Here is a 21,055-nt window from a genome sequence, read left to right as displayed (position 1 = left end):
GTTGCAGTGAGCCAAGATTGCACCACTGCACTCCAGCCTGGGTGACAGAGCAAGACTGTCTCAAAAAAAAAAAGTCCATGAGCAATATAGTTTTCACACAACTCATATTCTGAACAATCTTTCCCTGTGGTTTGCTAAGGTGTTGCGTATTCACAAGAGAGTAGAGAACCAAAGAGAGTACAGAAAGATGAAGAAAAATAGAGGTTGTGGTATCCAACCTGGTCTGATCAAGTACCCAGGTTTTCACCAAGTGAAAAATTAATTGTTAACTTTTCTCAATTAATTGTACTCAATCAATTGAAAAATTCTTCTTGGAGTTGAACTTACAGGCCTCTGAGGAGATTTTGGAAAGCATCAGGAAGGAAACAAGAGTCTAAAGAAGGAAGAAGATGCGCTTGCTCAGGGCTATGTCAGGAGCAATTGAGAACAACCGAGCAATAACAGCCTGAGTTACAATGAATTTTCTTTCTTTCTCTCCCTAAAGCTAAGGGGAAGGTACTGATAATGATGGACTGGGGAAGTTTTAAAATGCAGCTTGCCTTAGGATTTATTATCTCTTGGTTCTTATTTCAGAGCAAAAGTAACCTGAACCCAGATGCCAAGGAGTTTATTCCAGGAGAGAAGTACTGAGCCGACAAAGCTTTGAGGAGGACTTGTCTGTCCCCACATCTGGGGATAGTAATGCACAAAATAGTGGAGCTGAAGATGGGGATGGGGCGGGCGAGGGACGCACAGCGGGAAGGGGAGTGGTGGTCTCATGATACTGTGACTCTGAGTAACTAATATGCTCAGTCTTATTCTACAAGCCTCTGAGTATTTCTGTTTTGTTCTGCTGATTTTTGTTTGGAGCAGTTTCCTGTTTTGTTTTTTTGAATAGCTCTTTCGAGTTAAGGAAATTGCATTTCCCCCGCTTCATCAGGAGTGTTCTGCGGTGTGTGTTTAAACAGAATAAGCTGACCAAGATAAACTGGAAATTTAGGAAATGCCCCTCTCACCCTGCTGTATACTTACCAAGGACAGTGAGACCCTGGAGAACTTTTTGTGGAATCTATTGAATTGGATGGGAAAAGGGACAAGCAGAAAGAGCAGGTGGTGCAAACCAGAATTTGAGGCTCAGCTCCCCCATCGCTGGGGTCTCCTGCAGTGAACTGGGATAACCAATGCCCTGCCGAGCCCTTGCCTGTTTGTCCTGAACCCCATTCAAGAAAACGCAGACTTAGAGTACTTAGTTTACAGTAACTTTGATGATTGTTGAAAGTTGTAAATCAGAAGGTGGGGCTGTGATGGTGGTTGTCACTTGAGTCATTTAGTTACTGTTGTCCTGTTCATAAGCCTGTGTTCACCATCACCATCAGACTCACCATTTATAAGTAGAAGAGCACTGTTGTTGATCTGCCACCTCATCTTTCATGAAGTCTATTCCCCGGCCTCCTTTCCACCCTATCCTACTCTGTTTTTAAGAAAAGATATTGCTGCCAAAGGCATAGGGGAGGCCTGGTGTGCTGACAATTAGCATGAGCCTGCAGAAATCATCCTTGAATCTGCTGTGTCTAAATTTTATTTGGACAGCCTTTTTTTTTCCAGCCTCAACACTTGGTCTTCCTGGTGTCTCAATTCCCTCAGACAAGTTTATGCACGTTTTAAAGGATATATTTTTCAGGACACTAGTAAGAAGCTCAGTTCACAGTTTGGATATTTCTTCCCACATTACCAAATTTTGGAAAGGAACTCAAAACCAGCCTAGGAAAGTGAGTCCTGCTTGACCCATGTGACTGTGTACCTGACCCTCTGGGATCTTTTCAGCTATTAAAACATTTTACTGTTCCCACATACCCAGCTTTGCAGGTTTCCTAGATTGACCTCTTAGGATATGTTTCTTTGTCTTTCCTGCCTTTAACTTGTTGGGGTCTTTTGTTGCTACCCCTAAAGAACTAAACTGGGTGCTAGGAGCTGCCTTTGTATATAGAGATGTAGATGGCAGTGTGATGTATAAGAGACCATCCAGGCCATTCTCCCAGGGATGAGGACTTGAAGAGCCCTAAAGATAATAGTGGCTTCTCTCTGATTGCTACTATGCTGTGTGATAGGCCTAATAGGGAAAAGATACGTAACTTGAAATAAAGTTGGCATAAATTCAGTATGTGGATGTGGGACAGAGGTTGGAAGGAAAGGACTAGGGTATGGAAAGCTGAAGAAATTCTCCTTTTGAGCTCTCGTTGACTCTTTGAACAGTGACAAGCTAATGCCAGATTTAAAATACACATTTTTTCCTATTTAAGTCTGTAGGATTATATCACTTGAAAAATTGCATTCCTTGTTAGGTCACATGTCATAGGAGAGTAGCTTAGAGAACTTGCATTACCAGACAGACACATTAATTCCCAAAGCCTCTGTGTTGAGAAAATGAAACTGTTAACTCTTTTTCAGGGAGGAATATGAATAAAGAAACTTCTTTATTCAAGCTTCAGCTTTCAGCTGGGTTGTTCCCTCTAAAAAGGAAAGGACATTGCAAGTGCATAGAGGAAATCTCTCCCTTCTGGGACTGCTTTTCCTCCTTCATCCTCCATGAGCCTGTCCAAGCTTAGAATTCTGAAGGTGGTTAGAAATGTGTTGGGATTGCAGAGAGAAAGGAGCTCGTCTTTCCTTCTGCTGTGCTGGTCTGTTTTGGATGTCAGTCTTCAGCCTGGTTTCACAAGGCATATTTGGTCAGGACTATGAAAACTTCCTGCCAGTTTAGCATGGACACTGAGGGCTGGCATTTCTAGTCTTCTTCAGACACTGAATGTGCTGACTCCAGGTATAGGAAGCAGCTAGCAAAGTGATTCTTTTTAAAATGCATAGGACTCTGCTTCCAGTGGTTCCTCTTGTAGTCCAACTCTTTTTGCCATCTATTTTATGTTGGAAGGTGGGGGCACAATTGTCACTCACGACATAGGCTCTGCTAGTTAGAGTTTGCTACCTTCTTAGCAGAAAATGCATCTTGTTGGACCTTCACTGGGGAAAGGCTGGGAGCCTCTGGCTGTCTTTGACTTTTCTCACAGGAGTAGAACCAGCAAGCCAGGCTGGAACCCTTTACCCTTGAATGGTGACGCTTGTATTTGTAAGGGGTGATGTTGAATTTAAGCCACTACTCTGTTTAAACTTTTTTTTTTAATTGGCAACTAGAAGTTTGAGAATTTGTATAGAAATAGAACATGTAGGCTGGGCTTAGTGGCTCACACCTACAATCCCAGCACTTTGGGAGGCCGAGGCGGGTGGATCATGAGGTCAGGAGTTCATGACCAACCTGGCCAACATGGTGAAACCCCATCTGTACTAAAAATACAAAAATTACCCGGGTGCAGTGGCAGGCACCTATAATCCCAGCTACTCAGGAGGCTGAGGCAGGAGAATTGCTTGAACCCAGTGGGTGGAGGTTGCAGTGAGCTAAGATTGCGCCACTGCACTCTAGCCTGGGTGACAGAGCAAGACTCCGTCTCAAAAAAAAAAAAAGAAGTAGAACATGTATTTTTAACAGTTACCAATCTGGCTGGTCCCAGTGTTAGTTTATTAGTGATTGATCTGTAATTATTGGGATTATTTATTCAACTCTAAAATTCCAAGATGAAAATAATTTATCTCTCTATTTTCAAGGGAAAAAAAGCGAAATGAATGCCTTTTCAGTTTCTCCACCTTTGAACTGCAGCAGAAAATTCAAGGATACAGCCTAGGCCTGGGCAAATGCAGCCCTGGGTCTTTGGGCCAGTTTCTGGCAATAATAGTTGACTTTTGGGAATCACATAAGGGTGAAACCGGAAACCATCCTAAGGAAAAGGCTTGACCTTTGTAGCACCTTTAGTTTCCAAAATCACAGCAGCTGGGGTCCCTTTTTTTTTTTTTTAAAGCATAGTCTCACTCTGTCACCCAGGCTGGAGTGCAGTGATATGACCATAGCTCACTGCAGCCTCAAATTCCTGGGCTCAAGCAATCCTCACATCTCAGCCTCCTGAGTAGCTGGGACAATAGGCACGCACCATCACGGCCAGCTAATTATTTTTATTATTTTTATTTTTTGTAGAGACTGGATCTTGCTCTATTTCCCAAGCTGTTCTTAAATTTTTGTGCTCAAGTGATTCTCCCACCTCAGCCTCCCAAAGTGCTGGGGATTATAGGCTGGGTGTGGTGAGCCACCCGAGCCTGCACTCTCTTTAATTAAGGTTATAAAGCTAACCATGGCTTAAAATACTAAGCAGCATTTTCCAAATTGTTGATTACTATTACACTGATTTTGGAGAAGCTGGGAAGTAAGGAGGTGAGGTGAATACTGTGACAGTTAACACGTGTTAGAGAGGAAAGTTGTGTGAAGAGGCCGCCAAAGTAAACAGCATGAATAAATCTTCTTGTATTAGGGCGGCTGCAAACCCCAGGTAGAAAAATGACAGCCCAGGCTCCTGAACCATCGGGAACCCAGGAGCCTGCCCTACTGTGAGGAGGGGGCAGGCCTTCTTCAATAAGGATCCCACCATCACGGGCTAATAATCTTTCTCAGTTTAGGTGATATTGAGGTATTGGGACTGTTAGAAATCTGACAGATTTGACCAAGATTTGGAGATGTGCACATATTGGGAAGGACTGGGTGTCCCTAGCCGCTGTCCTCTGGGATAACACGGACGTCATTAGTTTGGGAAGCAGGTGGGGAGAAGAGGAGGATTGACTCCGATTTGGAGTGTAGTGGGGGCCTTGATGTCCTTCTGCCTCTGCCCACATTTCCCCGTGTGACTCACTGCAGCCCGCATTGCTCACAGGGATCATTAGTTCTCCCGGTAGGCAGAGCACCTTCTGCAGACGCTGCTCTGCTGCCTTGTGAATTTCCTCCACAGACTTGGTTAGTTACAATTTGAAAACAGTTTTTTGTTTTTTGGTTTTTGTGTTTTTTTTTCCTTTGTTTTAATCTTCTCATACTGAAACTGCTATTCATGACAGGGAAAGGGGAGCAGGAAGCCAACCCAGGGAAACATGAGAGTTTCCTGCATACCACTTGGCCACCTGCCCTCACTGGCCAAACCCCTACTGCTGTTCCCAGTCAGTCTGGTTTTTAGAGGCATCATGGGAATAGAACAGCTGGATACACTATTCTCGACAGGGTGTCAGGCAGGAGATTCACCTTCCCCAGTCCCAGGGGACAGGAGAGAAATCTGTAAAGGGACAGATGCACCATCTTTATTTTAAAGGAAAAAGCTCCCTCAGATTTTGTTACTAGGAGTCTCCTTTGTGACATTTGCTGAGCTTTCTCCCCAGTCCTACCTTCCTATTGGCTACCTTTTATATAAAAATAATAAACATTTTAGACTAATATGACAAAAATGAGATAAAATCTTTAAAATATTTTACTAGTTTACAGTTACTAAAATGTGCTTACTATAAAATAGTAAAATATTTTACTCTGTAAATCATCACTAAGTAATTATTCTGTCCTGTTGATTGTGAGCCTTCAAAAATGTTTAATACTTGAAGGATGGTTTGGGAGGCAGGGAGTCCTTTTCTTAAAAACAAAACAACTTTAATGAGGCATATGTTACATATCATAAAACACCCATTTCAAGTGTACAATTCAGTGATTTTAGTAACTTCCCTCAGTGGTGTAGCTATAACTATTACTCAGTTTTAGAACATTTTTATCCCTTCTGATAAGATCCTTCATGCTGTTTTACAGTGAATCCTGTTCTTACCCCCAGCAACCACCAATCTACTTTCTCTATAAATTTGCCTTTTCTAGACAGTTCGAATCAATGGAATCATACAATATGCGGTCTCTTGGGTCTGGCTTTTTTACTTAGCTAATGTTTTTGAGGTTCGTCCATGACATACAACATGTTTTGGTAGTTTGTTCCTTTTATTGCTGAGTAGAATTCCATTGATGGATGTACCACATTTTGTCAGCAGAGAGCCTTTTAAACTTGGATTCCAGCTTCCTGTGGTCTAAATGGAACCCTCCGAACGTAAGACTTATAGGGGAAGCTGCTGTGCCTGTCAAAGAAAACCTACTAATCAGAACGAGCTTTGTCATCCGGCGTCAGAACTGCTGCAGAAATTTTTACAATTTTGCAACTTCTTTTTTTACAAGGAACTTTTGTGCTACTACACATCAGGACTTTTGAAGCATCCGATAAATCCATTTAATAAGTATGAGCGTGTGTCTGAGTGGACAAGAAAGTGAAACCATCCATGCTACATTGGATACTTTTTCCTCCCCCAGACTGGACCGGGAATCTCAGCTTTCGAAATAGAGTATCCTGTCTCCATTTACAAAGCTGCACAGGTATTAAAGATCGTGCTGCCTTTGTTAGGCAGATTTGGAGGGGAGGCCCAACAGCAAAGATGGAGAGGAAAAGGGAGTGAAACTTGTGGAACAGGAAGCCCCCAAGGGTCTGTGCAGGGCTGCTCAGCTCTTGAGGATATTGTAGATGGTGAGGTAGTGATGGTGTCCCGGGGCAGCCCAGCACCTCCACTGGGCCCAGAAGGTCTTGACTTTGGACACTTACCCTTGTTTCACAAGTGTTTAAAAGCTGTTTTTGCTTTTGTTTTTTTTCCTAATCATTACTTGGTAGTTACTAATCCTTCTTTGGGGGAGGGACAGGGCTTTAAAACGGAAGAAAATAATTTTCATAAAAATATCAAAAATGGAAAAACTTTACTTTGTAAAAACTTTGCTATACAAACCAAATGGCAGCTGTTGAGAATCTCAATAAAATGTTAAATGCATTTGCTGGCAGTGGTACCCTTTTGCCTAAAGTTGGGTCACTGTGTCATACCGTGTGTGTTTGGGGGCAGTGGGGAGGTGTGAAATTTTTTATCTCACACGTAAGTTGTCTCATGGGTCATAATCTTAGTTGCAGTTTTCCTTTCAAATAGGGTTACAAAGCAGAAACCATGGGCCTGGAAGTGACAGACCTGAGTGAATCCCACCTTCACTACTTTGTGCCATTGGCCTGAACTTTATTTACAAATAACCTCTTTATTTGTAAAGGTGCCACACCTCTCCCCTGGAACTATAATGACAGAATTTTAAAATACTGCCTGACACATAATAGGCACTTAATACATGGTTGCCCATAGTCACAATGATATGTACAACTTTGAACAAAGAGTCAGTGACATCTTTGGGCTAGAAGGGAAACTAGACATTTGTTTTCCTGTTTCTGGGCAAAACTGATTACCTCCCTAGAAAACAAGTATTCCCTATCTGCCTTTCAACTATTGAACAAGTTTGAGAGCCTGCTACATGTCAAGCATTGTCTTAGGGACGGGGCTACGGGAGTTACCAGATTATGGTTTGGCAATGCCTAATTATTTAAACTGAAACCTCGTTAAAATCTCCCAGTGATTTCTTGAGGGGCTTTATCATATTGTTAAAAAACGATATGGGACCAGCCCAAGGCCCATGAGTTTTGCCCTGAGCCTCATTTCTTAGCCTCATTCCTAAAAACAGAGGGTGGGGGTTGGGGTATTCTGAGCTGACTTGCCTATTTACAGCTTTTTAAAATAGTATAGTTATATGTAGTTTTGTGTATATAGGGTTTACTAGAATGTAACTTCCTTGAAGAGGTGGATGGTATATTCATTTTAAAAATTCCATTAAAAAAAGATAAAATTTCATTAACTTAGTTGAAGTATAATGTACAGAAAAGTACAGATATTTTATGTGCAGTTCTATGAATTTTTACTGCTGGAAAAAAGGTGTACTTATTTTTAATCCCTAGAGTACTCATCACACCTACAAGACATTCAATAAATGTTTGCCGAATGAATGGGACAGATGAAGCTGTACTATCTCTGAGATCACACAGGGAGATAAGGAAGCGCTAGCCTTATTCCAGTGCTTGTTCCAAGCTCTCTTGTCTCATCACAGGGCTGTTACAGGCTCAGATGAGAGAAATGTATACATCTCTAATGCGTTGGTAATACAAAATCCCATGGATAGCTCCTGATGGTTTGTTGGGGAAAGGACACTAAGTTTAAAATTAAAGGGGGAGAAACTCAGCAAAAATCACTTATGGGCTGGGCATGGTGGCTCACCCCTATAATCCCAGCATTTTGGAATCCCAAGACAGCAGGACTGCTTGAAGCCAGGAGTTCGAGACCAGCCTGGGCAACATAGCAAGACCTGCCTCTACAAAAAAATGACAGAATTAGCCAGGCGTAGTGGTACATGCCTGTAGTCCCAGCTACTTGGAAGGCTGAGGTGGGAGGAAAGCTTGAGCTCAGGAATTCAGTGCTGCAGTGAGCTATGATCATGCCACTGCACTCTAGCCTAGGCAAAAGTGAGACCCTACCTGTAAAATAATTTTTTTTTTTTTTGAGATGGAGTCTCGCTCTGTTGCCCAGGCTGGAGTGCAGTGGCACAGTCTTGGCTCGCTGCAAACTCCACCTCCCGGGTTCAAGCGATTCTCCTGCCTCAGCCACCTGAGTAACAGGCACCTGCCACCATGCTTGGCTAATTTTTTGTGTTTTTAGTAGAGATGGGGTTTCACCATGTTGGCCAGGGTGGTCTCGAACTCCTGACCTCATGATCCACCCGTCTCAGCTTCTCAACGCACTGGGATTACAGGCATGAGCCACCGCACCAGGCCTGTAAAATAAATTTTTAAAAATCACTTGTGATTTTCTGCACTGAAGCCTGTCTAATAGAGCCTTAATAACTGGGGAGTAAGTGACTTCATCACATCTCCTAAATGTGACAGGAACTAGGAACACATCTGACCTTATGCACGTTAATACTGCCTCTTTTTAAGCATTTTTTCAACACTTATATTCTGGGACTAAAAAAATCAAGATGTGCTCCTCTACTAAAATCTCCACCGTCCAATTGGAATTGCACTCTAGAAAATCTAAGGAAAAGTGATGGCCATATTCTGAAGAACAAGTAGGTCTCAGCAGTTACATACTCTTCACTAAAATGCTGTTTGATCCTCATCCTCAGAGCATATTTTTAAAAATCTCCAAAGCTCACCACTCATTAATAACCCAACAGTTTTATCAAGACTGTGGGTTATAGCAAAGATGCCTCTGCTGTGTCCTTGCTCTCTCTGCAAGCTTTTTACCAGGTGCTGGACTGGAGACTTGCTGGGTGCTAGACCACAGTGATTTGGTCATAGCTGAATGTGAAGATGGCTGGCTGTTCTTTCAGAAGGAACCTGGCTGGAGTTCCTATTGCTCAAAGCTCCAGCTTGCAGCATTGGGCTAGAGCTGATGGAAGGAGAACTGTTACCATTCTCTTCCACATGAATGCTACATTGTGAAAGAAAGATCTGACTTGGGCAACAAGGTAGTGTTCAAGGCGTCTTAGAGGGCCTAACCAGAACTCACCAGCTGTAGCATAGAACTCCCTCAAGTGCAGATGCTGGACCTCTGCAGCAGAAATTACTCAAGCTGTTTAGTATAATAGAAATGAAAATTCCCCATCCTATCCTTAACCTATTATCATCAGATAGCTCAGGGCAGGGGAAGGGAGTAGACAGAAACCCGATTTTAAAACAAACTCTAGAATAACTGATGTCTGCAAGTTGGAGAACTGATGTGCAGGACATGATCCACATGCCTCCTCATAAAACACCCGGAGAGGCAGCTATTGTGGATCAAGACTCCTGTCCTTAGTCTTCACCAAGCAGCACAGGCAGTGGAACAGAAGCTTCAGGTTTGCCTTCACCGGTCGAACTGTGATATCCAGAGGACAGGAATCATGTCTGCTCTTCACTGATGCTCCTCATTCCCAGGGCCACACAACACAGAAAGTGTCGGCTGTAAGCAGAGCCAGGCTAGTAGCAGCCAGGAATAGGTCGGCCACCGAGGTAAATGATGCCTAGTTGGTCTTCTTGGAGATCTCAGCCATCCTCATAACCTTTCAAGAACTCATTCATGTGAAAAACTGGAAAACGTCCTGCTTACCTGCAATTACTAAATCCAGTGAGGTTCCAATGCCGCCAGTCTAGAATTGTACCTTCCCCCTAAATCCTGCTGGGAGTCTCAGGAGAGGGTGTGATATGCCTAAGGTACTCTCTGTGATGTTCTGCATGGCGAACACTTGCTTCTGGTGGCTGTGGTCACACAGGAATCGTTACCCACTTGACACGACAGGAGAAAACAGGTCACAGATTAACTGGCAGCCACATAGTGCATATGTGTGGTAATGTGGGGGGAAGGGTAGCACGCAGATAAATTATCTGCCCAAGTGCATGCTGAGTGGATACAGATCACCGGCCGAGCACCTGGGGGCAGGGCTTTAAACCTTGGACAAAATCCACTCCTTAGGCTCCGGGATATCTGCTGGCAGGTGCACTGAGGTTGTACACAGCACGTGTGTTTGATGATGCAGTCCAATTGGGAAATGGATAAAGTGTGTTTATTTTCTTCTGTGTATGTTTTTGTAAACAGGGAAAAAGAAGCAAAAGACTCCTTCCTTCCAGACCTGGTGTCCACTGAGCTTGGAGTGGGTGGAGCCCCCTAGGAGAAGTTGTAGGAATAGAAGGCAATGGGATTGACTATCATGGATAGTAGTCCATGACGAGGTGGAGCCCGATGCACCTGGCCCCTAGGCTGGCCCCACCCAGAGCAGAGGAGTGCCTCAGCTTCATCAGGGTGAAGCTGCAGAAGAAGTTCTGAACCTGGATCTCTTTGCCCTGGTTCAGCGCCAAAGAAAACCTGGAAGGCTTTCCCCTTCCGCCGTGACCGTAAGTTTCCTGAGGCCTCCCCAGCCATGCTTCCCATATAGCCTGCAGAACCACGAGCCAATTAAACCTCTTTCCTTTATAAATTAGCCAGTTTCAGGTGTTTCTTTACAGTAGTGCGAGAACAGACTAATACAGGTACTCAATAACTGGAGTAAATAAAGGGCTGAATAAATGAACGAAGTGAAACAGATAAACACTATGGGCGATCAGAGGAGATGACTTACTCCTGGAGGCCATCATCAGGGGTGGCCTTTATGAGGAGTCTTTGAAGGATAGGGAGGATCTGGACAGGCAGAGGAGAGGGACCTAAAGACCTCAAAAATGGGATCATAAAGGCATTAGGGACAATGAAGATGCCAGTCTGATCAGAGCAGAGAGTTCCACAGAGAGGCAGGAAATGGTCATATTTACAAATCAGAGAGAAAGATATGGTACTGCTGGTCCTAAAGGGAGGGGAATGGACTTGACATTTTGAAATGATTCAAAACCAAATGGTCAGTGACAATTTTTTACAATGCAAGGTCCAAGGCTTGCCCCTCAAAGGTAAAGCCTTGGGTTGAAAAGTGATGGTGCTGAGCCAGTGTAATTAATAGAACAGCATCTAAGAGAGGTGTGTTCTCACTTGTGCATGGTGGAGAAGGAAGGACTCTTAAAAATGATCTGGTCTGGCCGGACGCAGTGGCTCAAGCCTGTAATCCCAGCACTTTGGGAGGCCGAGATGGGCGGATCATGAGGTCACGAGATCGAGACCATCCTGGCTAACACGGAGAAACCCCGTCTCTACCAAAAAATACAAAACACTAGCCGGGCGAGGTGGTGGGTGCCTGTAGTCCCAGCTACTCGGGAGGCTGAGGCAGGAGAATGGCATAAACCTGGGAGGCGGAGCTTGCAGTGAGCTGAGATCCGGCCACTGCACTCCAGCCTGGGCGACAGAGTGAGACTCCGTCTCAAAAAAAAAAAAATCTGGTCTAACTCGCTTATTTGGCAGAAAGAGAAAAGGAGACCAAGAGAAGGGAAGACCGCCAGGCAGAGGCAGAGGCAGGACTTGAATTTGGAGTCCTGTGAGATGTGCTGCCTGTGCTACCCAGCTGACTCCTCCTCCCCGGGGCAGCCAGGAAGGTAGTCTGCATTTCTCAGTTCGGCTGTTCCTAAGGAGATGGGCCAAGCCAGACCCCATAGTCCCTCTGGAAAACACTGAAGGTATTATGTGGGTTTCAGCCCATGGGCAATATTCTGTTCATGTAGAATGTGTCTGACCTATAGTCACAGTGGGATCAGAGAAGGCCTTGAGTGCCTGCCAAGAGCTGGAGCTTTATCAGGCAAAGGGAGGTCTCTGGGGAGAAGGAGAATGCAGGGCCTGGGGGCACGCCCTGCTGGTGAGGAAGCTGGCCTGTGGTAGCTGGTCTGGGGGCTCCCTCCTTGCACATCCAGGTGGGCCTAAAAGTGGCACATCCCATCTGACTTTCTCCAAAAAGAGTGATTTCCTTTCCCAGTGCTGAGCTTTTTTCTGCCTTGACACAGTGATAAAATTGTGTTCCTTTCACCTGGAACTCAAGATCATTGAGCAGCAGGAGCAGCAATTTAAGAAGAAAAGGCTGGCAAAGGGAATGCAGCACTGAACTACCCAAAGACCAAAATCCTTTTGTGGCCTTCAAGGCCCCTGGTGTGTGGCTGAAAGGGAGAGCACAAAGATGTGTGACTGAAGGTCTGTGCTCCCATCGCATCTCTGCTATCATGCTACTATATGCAAACACTCAACCTCTCTGAACCTTAGTTTCCTCATCGGTAAATTGAGGAGAATATCGCCACCCTCCCTGGGCTTGTGGGAGATTCAAATGAAGTTCAGCTCTACATAGATATTTGTCACTGATTTGCAGTCTTCCTCAACTGACCCCCTGTAAGCCCTCAGTTCCTTATCTGCTGGGGCTGGAGGTGAAAGGATCAATGAGGAGGCAGCTGAGAGTTTCTGCAGAAGTGCCCCTGGATAGCAGAATCAGAGTATGACCAAGAAAGGTCCTCAATGGTAAAGGAGAATGACAGAAAGGAGGGGAGAAGAAGGAAGGGAGGTGGGTTTGGGAGGGTGTACAAAATCCATTTATTCATCTCTCATTTATTTGAGCCTACCGTGTACCAAGCACCATGCTGGGCCCTGGGGACTCAGATGAACAAGACTCTCATTCATTCATTCATTTATTCAATATAACAATTATTAAGGTACTTGTATGAAGCTGCCAGGTGCTGGCATAGAGAGGGAGTCAGGCAGGCAAGTGAGCAATTGAAATGCAGGCTGGTGAATAGCTTAAGACAGGATGTACAGAGGGAGGCAAATGGCATTGCAGATGGAGAGAGGCCTCCTACTCTGAGGCTGCAAGGAATGCCCCAAGGCTGGAAGGGACAGTATGTGTTTTGGTGACAGGGGAGCCTGGAAAGGCCAAGAAAGACCCTGACTGCCACCAAGAGTTTGAACCACATGTACATAGGGAGCCAGTGAGCACCTTCCCGAAGGGAAACACCAGATTCCAGTTTGGATACAGTGTGGCCAAGTGGAATGGAACTGGTGGATGAAGCACAGAGGAAAGGAAGAAGGGATGAGACTCTGGAGATGGTTGGGAGGACTGGGTGACTGATTGACCTTTATGGGGTAAGGAGAGGGGACAGGTAGCCATGCAACCTGTATTCACTGAAATGTTAGCAGAGGAGGGTGTGGGGGAGCGGACGGATGTGTGGGCCGTCTGAGTGGACATGTTCAGTGGGCAGACCAGAGCTTGAGACTGATTGGAAGTTATCAGCACATTAATCCATGTTTCTCAATCCGGGTTGCCTATCACAGGCCCCAGGGAACTTATTAAGCACATGGGTTCCTAGGCCCTCCCCAGGCACACTGAATCAGAATCTCCAGAGTGGGGCTCAGCAATGTGTATACTGCAGCTCAGTGTTGCTGGTCTTTGTAGTTGTGTAGAGGATTCCTAAGACCAGCCACAGGCTCGATGATTGGCTATAAGAACCCAAAGGACTTAGAAAAGTCATTACGCCCACAGTGATGGATCATTACAGTGAAAAGATACAGGTTAAAACCAGAAAGGGAAAACAGAGAAATGAGGCACCAGCTTTCAATTATCCTTTCCCAGTGGAGTTGTACAGACAATGGTTAATTCTCCCAGTAATAATATGTAACAGCACATGCTAAGTGTTGTCAACCAGTGAAGCCCAACCAAGCCTTAGCATTCAGGGTTTTTCTTGAGGGGTCAGTCATGCAGGCATGCAGCTCCTGGGGGATTGACCCCAGCTACTCAGGCTTCAGCCCCTAGAGAAATCAAATTGACACAGCAAGGCCCAAAGCCTCAGGCTTACAAAAACATTGTTAGAAGGCAGAATATTCCAAAGGCTTAGAGGTCAAGGACCTCTCAAGAGCTGGTCAAAGACCAGTCCTTTTTGGGGGATGTGCAGGGTTGGAGTGGTCCAAGGCTAGTTAGAGCTAACTAACACTTTGCTGCCCAGTAGTCTATATTAGAATGCCCTGAGGAGCTTCCAGAACGCTCTATGGCCAGACTGCATCCCAGACCAATCACTCAGCGTGTCTGGAGGGGGGTGTGGGTCTGTCCAAGGTCAAGACCCACTGCCATAGATTGTAACTGGTACCAAAGGAGGGAGTGAGCTCATCCCAGAGGGAATGAGGAGAGAGTGCTCCACAGATGGAAGAGATGGCCAAGAACAGTGGACTAAGCAGCAGAGGCTGCAGACTGCAGGAAGGAGGGCACACAGGGAAGGAGCAGCCAGAGAAAGGGGCAGAGAACCATAGTCCCCATGGTCTGGACAGCAAAGAGAGAGACCAGGCAGTCAAGTCACTTAGGTGGCCTGGTGCCTTAGTCAGCTCAGACTGCTATAACAAATTATAACAAATTACCAGGTAGCTTAGACAGTAATTTATTTCTCATAGTTCTAGAGGCTGGGAAGTCTGCGATTAGGCTGCCAGCATGATTGGGACTGGGTGAGGACTCTTTTCTTGGTTTCTCATACGGATGCCTCCTCGCTATATCCTCACATGGCAGAGACAGAAGGTATGCTTACTTATGTTTCTTCCTATAAGGGCACTAATCCCATCATGCAGGATACAAACATTCAGTGCATAGCACCTGGGAAGGCTCAGTTAGGTCCAGGGGTAGGAGCAGGGTGCCAGGAAGAGCAAAAATTTCTGTCAGCCTGCCACTCTCCTCCTCTTCCACCTCTACTTCCTCCTCCTGCTCCTCCTCCTCCTCCTTCTGATCCCCTCCCTCCTTCCCCTCTGCAGCTCTCCACTCCCCTCCTACACTTTCTTGATAGAACCAGAAGGGGATGCTTGAATTGGCCTGGACTGCCCAGCCTGTACTGTTCTGGGAGTGGGGTGGGTGGATGGAGTGACCTCAGCAGGCCGTCCCAGCTCTACCCTTCTGTGGTCCTGTGGTTGTGACTGGATCTCCAGGATGGACTTTGACCTTTCCAGGTCTAAGCACTGAAGATGCCTTGGTGCTTCTCCCCAGGGGGAAATTCAAAATAAAAACAAAATCACAAACCATATAACTTTTATATGTACGCTAAAAATAAAATGGCTTTTTTCTTGAATTTTCCAATTGCAAAATTCTGAATATTTGTAAGCGAAACCTCCTTTGCCCTCTTTTGGAGGATGTACTGGTTGTGGAGCCACTCTGAGTCTGCCTTGGTTCACCTATGTCCTGGGTCACCCAGCCCTGTGGACCTTTGAGTCTCAAGCCCATGAACACCAGGGCAAAGGCCTTTGGAGCCCGTACTATTCTTCCTGGGGTGGCGGACACACTGATTCCTCTGCATTTTCCAGCACTCCCTCATCCCCACCCTAATGGCTCTTCAGGGGAGAAGGGCTTTGATGTGTTATTCAGCGATCTCCAGGGTCAGCCCTCAGCTCACTCCCAACCTATGACTCACCATGGCTGGAGCTAGGCTGAGCTCAGGGGAGACCCAGGTGAACAGAAGCCAACCCTGACCTGGACCAGGAGCAGGAGGAGGGAGCAGGACTCTGATCAGTGTCAGTCCTGCCAGACAGGGGCCCAGAAGCTTGGGGATTCTGGGGATGCCTTGGCCTGGGGCTCAAGGATCCTCCAAGGTAGGTGTCCAGGAAGAGGGGAACATGAGCTACTAAAGCCACAGCAGAGACTCAGGCCATGACACATGATGACAGCTGGTACAGTGTGGGATTCCTGGAGCAGGGCCTCTGCCTGGCATGTGGCAAGAGCTCAAAAACTAATGGTGGGATCAAATTGCCACCAGCAGAGCCCATCTAGGGTCAACCAAAGAGCCTCCTGCCACCTTGGCGTGTCTCACTGGGGTTCTGCCTTGCTGATTCTGAAATTCTGAAGGTGATTATAGATAAGCAGTTGGTGGCCCTCTCCCAGCCTGGTCCTTCCCGGCCTGGCCACACACTACTTCCAGGAAGCCCTGTTGTCCACTGCAATGTGGTTTGCTCTGCTCTGAGTGTGGATCTGGTGTAAGCTTGGCATTGGAAGTCGCTGGGCTGGATTCAGACCCTAGGTCCCAGTACAGCAATGTCACTCATTAACCACATGGTCTTAGGCAGGTGACTTAATCCCTGTGAGCCTTGATTTCCTCATCCATAAGTGAAAACTAATACTAGTCCCTATTATCAGAGCTCACAGAGTGAAGTGCGGAGCACAGTGCCTGGCATATGAGAAGCACTAAGCATGTGTTAACCGGGTGAACTGGAGGAAATGAAAAAGTGGGGCCTGCCCAGGAATTGACCTAGAGAAGCATCTCCGGGCTTCCTCTCCAGAAGGATCTGGGCCAAACCCTCCCCATCACCCAGAAGGCCTCAGGGGCCAGCAGGCGAGCGGGGAGGAGAGAGTGACAGTGAGGAGGACACCTCTAGACCTAGGAGGGTCCTGTGGGGACCCTTCCTGGCACCCAAAGATGAGGGAGAAGAGGATTAAAGGCAGGAGCTTTCTTAGGACTTATTGAGCCATTATAGGATTGGATTGCACAAGCCCAGTTTACATGATAAAGCTCCTTTTGGAAGGGGTGGACATAACACTGGTTTTAAGAAACAATTTAGCTTCCATGAGACAACTGCAAAGGGCAGCAATAAATGTAAATGCCTAATCCGAATTCAGTCCTCTCCAAAAAGCATCCAAATCTTTGGAAGTTGGTTTTAAAGGAGGTTTCTCCCTGACTCCCACCCAGACCCTGCCCTTGAGGACCCCTCACCCCCTAAAAGGTGAGCTGTCCAATCATCTGGGAAGGGAAACAGCTTCAATTGCTGCCTAGCCCTACAACCCAGTTCCATTTTTTTTTTTTTTTTTTGGAAATGGTTTGGTGCTTCTACCCAGGAGAAATTCAAAATAAAAACGAAACCACAAACCATACAACTTTTATATGTACACTAAAAATAAAATGCCTTTTTTCTTAAATTTTCCAATTGCAAAAGTCTGAATATTTGGAAGCCATACCTCCTTTGCCTTCTTTTGAGTCTTGCTCTGTCACCCAGGCTGGAGTGCAGTGGCTTGATCTCCACTCACTGCAACCTCTGCCTCCTGGGTTTAAGCAATTTTCCTGCTTCAGCCTCCCAAGTAGCTGGGATTACAGGCGCGTGCCACGAGGTCAGGCTAATTTTTGTATTTTTAGTAGAGACGGGGTTTCACCACGTTGGCCAGGCTGGTCTCAAACTCCTGACTTCAGGTGATCTGCCCACCTCGGCCTCCCAAAGTGCTGGGACTACAGGCATGGGCCACCACATTTAGCCCAACCCGGTTCTTTTGTCAACTCTTTGTTCCGTGATCTTTGTCACCCCATCTCTTTTCAAAAGCTGTGTGCTATGTTTTGTTGTTGTTGTTGTTTTTTGAGACAGGGTCTCCCTCTGCCACCCAGGCTGGAGTGTAGTGGTGTGATCTCAGCTCACTGCAACCTCTGCCTTGAGGGCTCAAGTGATCCTCCCACCTCAGCTTCCTGAGTAGGTGGGACTATAGGTGTACACCACCATGCCCGGCTAATTTTTGTATTTTTCACTGTATATTTGTATTTTTCACTGTAGAGACAGTGACCATGTTGCCCAGGTTGTTCTCAAACTCCTGGGCTCAAGCAATCCTCCTGCTTCAGCCTCCCAAACTGCTGGGATTACAGGCATGAGCCACTGTGGCTGGCAAAAGTTGTGATATTTATGGGTTGGGGGGAACATCAAGATAGTAGAAGCTTGCTTGGCTTGCTGGATCTTGGGAGATTTTGTTGCCATCCTAAATCTTGGGCCTCTCTCACCTGGAGCTGCAGCAGACATTTCAGCCACACCTCACGATCCTGATTTCAGCTCTCCCCTCTCCCACCACATGACAACCAGGAGCTTCATTAGAAAACCTTAGCCTGACACTATAACCTTTACCCTGCATTGTGCAATGCCTCCCCTGGGAGCCTCCCACCCTCCACTGTCCTCTATTTGTGACATTCACCTTGATGTTTGAGTACAAAGTTCCTCCCTCTTGGTGTCCCACATCAACAAACCAGATGAATACAAAAAAATTACATAATTCCTATGAGCCAACCAGGGAAAAGTGAAGACCAACCATCTAAGGAGATGGGGGGTGGATTATCTGTCACCCCTAGTTTAAGTCAATTGAAGACATACAGGCTGATCATGGACTCAAATATGGCCTGATCTAGAAGTGTGGGAAAAAAATGCCAATTCTATCAGCTTTGTCCTCAGACCCTGACATGAAAGCAAAGTTCACATCTACTGTCCTGATTCTGAAGGAGGCCACCCGTGGTCGGCAGTTCCATTAGCTTGTTCTGCACATGTGTGAATATAGCCTCCAGATCTCCCCCAGCTTCCCACCCCATCCTTCATGCAGAGGTCACTATATGTTTGGATAGATTCCAGGGTGCCATGGGGCCATGTCTGCCAATGGGTAGGGGGACTACTATGAAAAGGTTCCGCACTTGGGGCCCCCATGAGCCTCCTATGGCAGGACAGGCTGGTCCTGGTGTGCAAAGCCTGGTCATCTCGCTTCCATTCCTATTCTAGGCCAGGCACTCCTGGTGCCTCAGGCTCCTGCCACTGTGTCAGCCTGTATGTGGTAGGATTCTGAGATCCATGTTGGATTAGAGCAGTAGGTCTCAGTCAGGAGACATTGTCACAACTAGGGAGAAGGTGCTGCTGGTATCCAGTGGGTCAAGGTCAGGGATGCTACTAAACATGCTACAGTGCACAGGACAGCCCTCATAACAAAGGTCTATTGAGTCCAAAGTGTCAAAGAGAAACCCTTGGTTATGGGAAGGAGTGTCCTCCAGAGAGCATGGCCTTAGATTTTCAGCCCTTCTAAGAATGAAATGTTCCTTGTTTATTTTCTCCATCTCTCATCGGCCCAGATGTAGGGGAGGGAAGAGTTAGACCAGGGTAGGATCCAAGCACTCCTGATCCTCTGAGCCAAATATGGTTCTCCAGATAGCACAATTTCCCCCAAAAATGCAGTCCAAAATCGAACATGCTTCCTTCCATCTTCTAGTACATTGGCTTTAAAAACTCATCTTAAAAATATGAAAAAGACATTTTCTGTAGCACTGTTCATAACTGAAAAAGACAAAAAAAAAAAATGTCGACAAAAAAAAAAAAAAAACAACCTAAATGTCCACTTATAAGGACCGGATAAGTAAATTACGGTACATTCATACAGTGGTATTATATGCAGTTGTTAAAAGAGTGAGGTAGCTCTAAATATAATGATATGAAACAATCTCCAAGACATATTATTAAGAATCCCACAGCCGGCCGGGCGCGGTGGCTCAAGCCTGTAATCCCAGCACTTTGGGAGGCCGAGACGGGTGGATCACGAGGTCAGGAGATCGAGACCGTCCTGGCTAACACGGTGAAACCCCGTCTCTACTAAAAAATACAAAAAACTAGCCGGGCGAGGTGGCGGGCGCCTGTAGTCCCAGCTACTCGGGAGGCTGAGGCAGGAGAATGGCATGAACCCGGGAGGCGGAGCTTGCAGTGAGCTGAGATCCGGCCACTGCACTCCAGCCTGGGCGGCAGAGGGAGACTCCGTCTCAAAAAAAAAAAAAAAAAAAAAGAATCCCACAGCCAGGCACAGTGACTCACACCTGTAATTCCAACACTTTGGGAGGCCCAGGTGGGAGGAGGGCTTGAGCTGAGGAGTTTGAGACCAGCCTGGGCAACATAGTGAGACCACATCTCTATGAAAATAAAACAATTATCTGGGCATGGTGGTGCACACCCGTGATCTCTGCTACTTGAGAGACTGAGGTGGGAGGATCACTTGAGTCCATGAGGTAGAGGCCACAGTGAGCTATGACTGTGCCACTGCACTCCAGCCTGGGTGACTGAGCAAGACCCTGTCTCGAGAAAGAAAAAGGATACCAGCAAGATGCAGGAACAACATGCCTGGTGTACTAATACTTGTAAGAAAATATTATTTTAAAATACTATTTAAACCTAGATGCTGAGTGTGAATTAGACACTCTCAGAAAAGATACACAAGAATGCAGTAACACTGGTTGTCTCTTGGGAGGGGAGCTGGGGCCGGGACCAGGAAGGGATAGAAGAGAGATTTACTATTCACTCTAGGTCCTTTGCAACTTTTGAATGTTGTACTCTGTGCATGTACTATCTATTCAAAAACAAACACAGACAGTCTCCAGTTTACGATCGTTCGACTTAATATGTTTAGGCTTTACAATGGTGCAAAAGTGATACACACTCAGTAAGAACTGTACTTCGAGTACCCATACAACCATTCTGATTTTTACTTTCAGTATTCAATAAATTACATGAGATATTCAATACTTGATTGTAAAACAGGCTTTGTGTTGGATGATTGTGCTCAGCTGTAGGCTAATGTAAGCATTCTGAGCATGTTTAAGGTAGGCTAGGCTAAGCCATGATGTTCAGTAGGTTGAATGTATTAAATGCATTTGCGACACGATATTTTCCATTTACAGTGGGTTTATTGGGAGGTAACTGCATCGTAAATCAAGGAACCTCTGTAGAGTACACACAATGGAACATTATTCTACCTTAAAAGGGAATAAAATTCTGATACAGCCTACAACATGAATGAACCTTCAAAACATTATGCTAAGTGGAATAAGACAGACACAGAAAGACAAATCTGTACGATTTCACTTACACGAGGTACCTAGAATAGGCAAATTTATAGAGACAAAAAGTAGAATAGTGGTTACTATGGCCTGGCCTACGGGGAGACGGAAGGGAGTTACTGTTTAATGGATACAGAGTTTCTGATTGGGATAATGAAAAAGTTCTGGAGGCGGGTAACAGCGATCGATGGTTGTACAGCATTGCGAATGCACTTCACAGC

General features: G+C 45.9%; 1 protein-coding gene across 2 annotated transcripts in view; it reads left to right on the top strand.

Moving 5' to 3' along the window:
- PAIP2B (poly(A) binding protein interacting protein 2B) overlaps positions 1 to 1,830 on the top strand; it is a 38,193-nt gene extending 36,363 nt beyond the window's left edge. For both annotated transcript variants that reach the window (XM_025354508.1, XM_025354507.1), the window contains exon 4: positions 574 to 1,830. In XM_025354508.1, the coding sequence (XP_025210293.1) occupies positions 574 to 630 (57 nt within the window). In that variant the 3' untranslated portion in view covers positions 631 to 1,830. The remainder of the gene's footprint in view (positions 1 to 573) is intronic.
- The last annotated feature ends 19,225 nt before the right edge of the window (positions 1,831 to 21,055 follow it).

This window comes from Theropithecus gelada, chromosome 13 (assembly GCF_003255815.1).
Source record: "Theropithecus gelada isolate Dixy chromosome 13, Tgel_1.0, whole genome shotgun sequence".
In the NCBI taxonomy this organism is placed as follows: domain Eukaryota; kingdom Metazoa; phylum Chordata; class Mammalia; order Primates; family Cercopithecidae; genus Theropithecus; species Theropithecus gelada.
This window is presented reverse-complemented; position numbering and strand designations above follow the sequence as displayed.